Below are 7,057 nucleotides of genomic sequence, written 5' to 3'. Positions count from 1 at the left end.
TAATGTATTGAAGTGTATCATTAAGTGTATTAACGTGTATTAATGTATTAATGTGTGTATTAATGTATTAATGTGTTATGTGTGTATTAATGTATTAATGTTTGTATTAATTTATTAATGTGGTTATTAATGTATTAATGTGTGTATTAAATGTATTAATGTGTGTATCTAATGTATTAATGTGTGTATTAATGTATTAATAATGTATTAATGTGTGTATTAATGTGTGCATTAAGGTGTATTAACTGTATTAATGTGTGTATTAATGTGTGTATTAATTATTAATGTGTGTATTAATGTGTGCATTAATGTATTATGTGTGCATTATGTATAATTATTAATTTGTGTTTTATGTATAATGTTTGATAATGTATTAATGAGTGTGTTTAATGTATAAATGTTTGTATTAATGTATTAATGTGTTTTTAATGTATTATGTGTGTTTATGTAAATGTTTGTATTAATGTATTTAATGTGTGTATTAATGTGTGTTTTATGTATAAATGTTTGTATTAATGTTTTATGTGTGTATTAATGTATTAATGTGTGTATTAATGTGTGTTTTAATGTTAAATGTTTGTATTAATGTATTAATGTGTATTAATGTATTAATGTGGTTTTAATGTATAAATTTTGTATTATGTATAATGTGTGTATTAATGTATTAATAATGTATTAATGAATGTATTAATGTATTAATAATGTATTAATGTGTGTTTCAGGAGTGCGTTGTTGGCCTGTAGATCTGGATGTTTCCGTTCTGGATCAGCAGCTCAAACTGTTTGTATCCAGACACTCAGCCTTCCTGTCAGAACACGTCCCCGGTGAGAAAACACTGACTGTTTGTTTGTTTGTTTGTTTGTGTACAGACAGATGTTGGTGTCTGTTGTTGATATTATAAGTATTATAATATATGTTACTAGCAGTATACAAGTGATGTCAGACTGTGTGTGTTTGTGAAACAAAAAGTATTTTGTTTCAAACCCATGCAGTCAGTCAGCTGAGACTCTGCTGATCAGCCTGCAGACACACAGACACACAGTATATTGTAGTATTGATCTGTAAAGTACAGTAGCTGTGTAATCTGTTACTAACAGATCTGGTTGATAATAATCATTAAGTTTATTTATATTTCTGAACATGGTCTAAAAACTACAGACAGCCCACAGACTCTATCCACTGCAGCTGTCGTCATGGTAACCACACAAGCAGCTGACAGGAAGTAAGGAGAGGACTTCCTGTAGTCCGGGGGTACAAACAGAGACCCTGTTCTAGCAGTGCAGGTTCCAGTTAGACCACTAGAGTCCAGATCACACTGCTCTCTCTGACTGATTGTCTGTGTGTCCCTGCAGGTCAGCGGACTCTGCAGCACCGCGGAGACGTTCTGGATACTCAGGTTGTGGTGAATCCAGCTCAGGACTTTGTCTGCTCCGAGGTGAGAAAACAGAGAGACAGAAAACAAACAATCTCTTGTTCCTCAGTGAACACATTCACCATTTATTCCTTCTGTTCCACATCATCTGTCCCGTCTCATCGATGAGTGTCGGCCTGAAGGGAAATCGCTGTAGAACTGATCTAATTCCTGCGGTCCTTCCTGTTCAGGTCCGGCGGCTGATCTGCGATTCGTCCCGACACAAACTGCTGGTTCTGGCTGGTCAGTGTGTGGAAGACAGCGGAGACATTGTGCTACAGAAAGGCTGCTTCTCCCTCAACCACTTCATCCACATATTCGCTGATGAGGAGGTAAGACTGTTAACTCAGGGAAGTACCTCACAACTGTATTTAAGGTCAGTACAGAGGTCATCAGTATCTACGTTTATTGTTGCTTTTAATAAGCTGCTGATTCTGCTGCACATCAGTTCCTCCGATTAATTTATTATCATTAAAATCTGTAGATTGTTTGACCCGATTATATTATATAATCCCAGTCCTCCAGATTAGCGCTGCTATGACTGTTACTAGTGTTCAGTAAGAAGATCATCAGTGATGTGATGTCTCTGTTCTGATAGGTCGGAGAGTTGTTGAGCTCTGCAGACCCGGCGATGAAGGCCAGCCTCACCCTCAGCTGTCCTAACTATGGCCTTTGGAAGGACTCTGTGCTGGAGAAACACAACCTGCAGGACTTCATAAACATCCGGATAAACCCCCTCCCTGTCTTCCCAGAAATGGAAGGTCTGCAGGAGTTCACCGAGTACCTATCCGAGGCTCTGGAGCCCGAGTCGCCCTTCGCCCTCCTGGAGCCCCCGAGCACCGTGGGATTCCTGAAGCTCTCGCGGCCCTGCTGCTACATCTTCCCTGGCGGGAGGGGAGACTCCGCCTTCTTTGCTGTTAACGGTTTTAACGTCCTGGTGAACGGCGGCTCTGATCCCCGCTCCTGCTTCTGGAAACTAGTTCGACACCTGGACAGAATCGATTCAGTGCTCCTGACTCACATTGGCGTGGACAATCTGCCCGGGCTCAACAGTCTGCTGCTGAGGAAAGTAGCTGAGCAGGAAGAAGAGTCTGCTGGATCTCAGATGGAAGAGGAGTGGATGAAGAACCTCATCTCCCCTGAGATTGGGGTGGTCTTCCTCAATGCTCCTGACAGACTGAAGTCTATACAGGGAGACCCCAGCGAGCTGCGGAGTTGTGACCAGGTGGCAATCACTCTGCAGCACTTACAAAGACTGGCAATCAAACCCGAACCTATCAGCCGGTCTAATGGACCCACTATAGAACCGGTGATCTTGTTTCAAAAGATGGGAGTTGGCCGTCTGGAGCTGTACACTCTGAATCCGGTCAGCGGCAGCAAAAACCTTGAAGCTTTAATGCAGGTTTGGCCAAACAACGGGTCAAATGTAAAGGGCTCAGATCTTCCACTACCATGCCTTGTTTCCATTTGTGCTTTGCTGGTCTGGCATCCTTCCAGTCCTCAAGAGAAGATCATCCGTGTCCTCTTCCCAGGGTGCACACCACAAACCAAAATTCTGGATGGACTTGAAAAACTCAAACATCTGGATTTCCTCAAACATCCTGTTGTGTGTTTGAAGGACCTAGAAACACCCAAAACAGAGAAACAGCCTAAAAGAGCAGAGAGTCGTGAAAGCCTTAAGTCCCTGTCTAAGGACTTCAGACCCAGTAGTGCCTTGCAGAAAGACAAGCCTGGACGAGTAGACGTCAAAAAACAGGAGGTGAAAACGAAGCCAAAGGCAGCAGGAGACACAGCACCTAAAGAAAAGAAGGATGGGGAAGAGAAGCCCAAACTAAAGGAGGCGGATACGAAATCAAAGCCACCTAAACCTACCGAAAAGCTTGTTCCAAAGAAAGATGTGTCAAAAGAAGAGAAAAAGGAAGTGAAAAAGAAGGACGATAAGGCCCCTGCTGCTTTTGTAAAGAAAGAAGAGAGCGGAGAGAAAAAGAAAGAGGTGGTAAAGAAGGAAACTCTAAGTACAAAACCAAAGAAAGACATTAAACCTGAACCAAAAAAAGACGGCAAGAAGGATGTAAAAACAGAGGAGAAGAAATCCACAAAGCTAGCAGTTAAAGAAATGAAGAAAGCAACAAGTGTAGCTTCAAGTGCAGCATCTACGGCAAGTACAGAACTGAGAAAAACTTTGGGGAAGAGTGGGGCTCTAAAGAAAGACGGCACTCTTCCAAAGAAAGACACTTTGAATAAAGGGACAAAAGGAAAACCAGGTTCAAAGGAGCAGGAAAATCAGAAGGAGGCAGATCACTCCAAGGTGTCGACACCTGAAGACATGACGGCTGAATTCGAAGAACTTCGATTGGAAGATGACAATGGGAACAGAGCCCAAAACTCAAAGGTTACTACAGTCGTCAAGCCTGATGCAGCAAAGACCAATAAGAACCAGACCTCAACAATAGAGAGTCCAGAGAAGTTTCGCTCTATGGACATGGACCAGGACTTGTCCTCCACCACCTCACCTTTTGCCAAGACTCCAAAGGGTGATCTCACTCTGACTGAACACCAGCCAGTCAGGGGCTCCTTGAAGAACGGACCAGATGATGTCTGTGCGAGCTCAGCGCAAAAGACTCTGGAGTTGGTCTCCCCAGAAGCAGACATTCAGGCTTTAGGAGAGGACAGCAGCCTTGGGGTGAAAGGATCAAGTCTGGGCCTTGAGGATTACAACCAGGGAGGTTCTTGTAGGACCTCTGACGTGAGCTCCCTGAGGGAAGGTCTAGAAAACTCCACTTCCTCTCAGGACAAGCAGTCCAGTCTTTTTACACTCAGTCCTTTCAAAGACATTATGCCAGACTCCTCATCCACCGTGACCTCCCTGCCGGCTGAGGTTGGCTCTCCACACTCCACAGAGGTTGATGAATCCCTGTCTTTTTCTTTAGAGCAAATGCAACCCCCTACTGCAGCATCACCCAAAGGACCCATGAGAGACAGAGTCTACTCCAACGGACACATTAGTGACTCAGACTCCAACAGTGGGATGGCCTTACCTCTGAGATCAAACCATAATGGGCGTTGTGGAAATGGATCAGAGGAACACATCCACGGGATGTCAGAGCTCATCTCAGATGTTCCACATGATGTCGATCTCTGCTTGGTATCACCTTGTGAGTTCCAGCATCCCAAGACTCCAGAGAACCACCAGCAGAACGTTAGCCCCGGCCTCGCTATCAGTAGCTCGCCCAACCTCTCTGAAAACAACAACTATTCACAGGATCAAAGCAGCAGCGACTGCCCTTCAGCTTACAGCCAGGAGACTCCGCCCACATCAGTTAGTGAGTCCCTCCCGACGGCCACAGACTCTGATGTGCCCCCTAATACAGAGGACTGTCCTTCTATCACGGCAGACATCGACTCTGATGATGATTCCAGCAGTCTTTTCCTGCCCAGTCAACCACAAGATCATCCCAGTCAACACTACTCCCTCATGGGAGGGCAGCTTTCCTCCCATGACCCGCCACCAGCCCCGGTCAAGGATTTGCCCCCATTACCACCCCAGCCTGGAGCCTGCATGGCCGACTCAGAGGCTGACCGTTCAAGCAAGAACCTGAAGAATTCAGCTGCCAAGACCAAGAAACAAACAGGTACACTACAGAAGTCTGGAAGTACCGCAGCCCCAAACGGAAAGACCAAGGTCACCAGCTCTACGGGGTCACTAAAGATGACCTCCAGCCTAGACACAAAGCCATCAACCCGAAATTCACTTGGAGGGTCCAGAATTGGAACCACAAGACCTTCATCCTCAGGTAGGGCCGGTCACACAGACACATGGCTAGAAAGACGTCGCAAACAAAACTATTGTTTTCCTGTGGTATGGCGCTCTTCTCTTGCACAGCACCTCGCATTATTCTAGCAGTTTTTAGAAAGCAGAGTTGCACCGCTGGTCCATGTCACTCTTGGCCCAGAAAATGAACCAAATCAGAGAGGGTAGCTTTACTACTTTATCCCTTCCTCTCTGTTAACTATTCTCGTAAATAGTAAACAGGAAGTAACAAGTACTTACGCGTATAAACGTACGCGTACACCCTAGAGAGAGCTCTCGTATCCCCAGCGGTACCATAGTTAGAGAACTAGTGGTCTAAAACATACCTCCAATTTAAAATCAGTCCTGATTCACAAAGATTTTTCAGAGGGAAACAGTTTCTCATTCTTTTGACTTTGTCCCAGTGTCCAAAGCTGCAGGTTCTGAGGGTTCTGCCGTCTACGTGGACCTGGCCTATCTGCCGTCTGGCTGCGCCTCCTCCACCGTGGACCTGGAGTTTTTCAGACGTCTCCGCTCTTCACATTACATCGTCAGCGGAGACGATCCAGTGAAGGAGGCAGCGATGAGGAGCATCCTGGACGCTCTGCTGGAGGGGAAGAGCAGCTGGCCGGAGGTCCAGGTCCGTAAAAACACTGACTAATGTTTCTTTGCTGACCTCCTTATGATCTGCTAACCCTAATCCTGATTGGTCCGTTCCTCTGACCTGTCCTCAGGTGACTTTGATCCCAACCTTTGATTCGCTGGCAATGCACGAGTGGTACCAGGAGACCCATGACAGGCAGAGGGAGCTGTCGATCACCGTGCTGGGCAGCAACAGCACCGTTGCCATGCAAGAGGAGACCTTCCCTGCTTGCAAGGTCGAGTTCTGAGCCCCCGGAAGCTCCGCCCACCTCACCTGTGACCTCCGCGCAGGTGGACGAGGAGAGCAGCCTTTTGTTGTTGCCATGGTTACAGACAAACAATAGGATGAGAAAGCCCCGCCCACTTTAAGTGGAATCATTTTAGTGAGCATGCTCAGTTGAGACAGGAAGTCCAGTTAAAGGTTGAATAAGTTTCCTTTACATTTCCTGCACCTGTTTTACATCACTGCACGGTTACCACCTGTCACTTCCTGTCACTTCCTGTCACTGCTGGATCAGGACTTTCAGCAGGATGCTGCATATTAACACTATGTCCCAAATTAATTCAATTTATTTAATTACATCTTATAAATGTTAATAATTCATTAAGAACAAGCACAGATACAGTATAGACGGTATAGCATTATGTTAGTTAATGTTAACTAATGTTAGCTTATGTTAGCACTGTTGCTACGAGCACAGCTGTCAGTGTTCAGTCTGAAGATCTCTGCATTCTTCACATGAAGACATTTTATCTTTTAATTTTATTAACTCATAACAGAAGTTATCTGACTTTCTAAAACAGCAGGAGACTGAACTCATTGTTGTTATTTACAGGGACAATATGAGATTTGGTTTTACGAGACAAGATCTTTATTTTTACTTAATATTTACACTCTTTATCCCACAATTTCTGCTCGTAGCTACGAGATCTTTATCTTTTATCAGATAACTATTAGTTTTCTTTCATGATCAGGAGGTCTTTGAGTTGTAATTACACATTGTTCTTTATTTTGTAATTATGAAATCTTTCTTCCTTATCAGTCTGTTTAATGTGTAACTCGCCGATGACCACACGGAGCTCAGACATTATGTTTACAGATAACTTTAGTCCTATCTGACTGGAATAACAGGCTTCATTTAGACATAGATGAGTGGTATAAATAATGCTAGCGCTGCCCCCCAAAGATATTCCTAGTGGACTATCAGTCATTA

The 7,057-nt window shown here is 44.4% G+C and overlaps 1 protein-coding gene across 1 annotated transcript; it reads left to right on the top strand.

The window, feature by feature from the left end:
- The first annotated feature begins 709 nt into the window (after positions 1-709).
- On the top strand, positions 710-7,051 carry map1sa (microtubule-associated protein 1Sa). Its single transcript, XM_035653495.1, has 6 exons — positions 710-824; positions 1,353-1,435; positions 1,603-1,743; positions 2,010-5,205; positions 5,627-5,841; positions 5,936-7,051. Exons 1-6 carry the CDS (start codon positions 710-712, stop codon positions 6,089-6,091), a joined length of 3,906 nt encoding a protein of 1,301 aa, XP_035509388.1. The 3' UTR covers positions 6,092-7,051.
- The last annotated feature ends 6 nt before the right edge of the window (positions 7,052-7,057 follow it).

This window comes from Morone saxatilis, unplaced genomic scaffold (assembly GCF_004916995.1).
Source record: "Morone saxatilis isolate NCDOM2014 unplaced genomic scaffold, NCSU_SB_2.0 Contig12, whole genome shotgun sequence".
Lineage (NCBI taxonomy): Eukaryota > Metazoa > Chordata > Actinopteri > Moronidae > Morone > Morone saxatilis.
The sequence above is the reverse complement of the archived record's forward strand: the minus strand, read 5'-3'. Positions and strand labels throughout refer to the sequence as shown.

Bases quoted from the DNA above. Each gene is read 5' to 3' on its own strand.
- map1sa (XM_035653495.1), top strand. From the start codon at position 710: ATGTGTGTTTCAGGAGTGCGTTGTTGGCCTGTAGATCTGGATGTTTCC. The intron at 1,744-2,009 runs GTAAGACTGTTA...CTGTTCTGATAG, and splicing joins ACATATTCGCTGATGAGGAG to GTCGGAGAGTTGTTGAGCTC. The intron at 5,842-5,935 runs GTCCGTAAAAAC...ACCTGTCCTCAG, and splicing joins GCAGCTGGCCGGAGGTCCAG to GTGACTTTGATCCCAACCTT.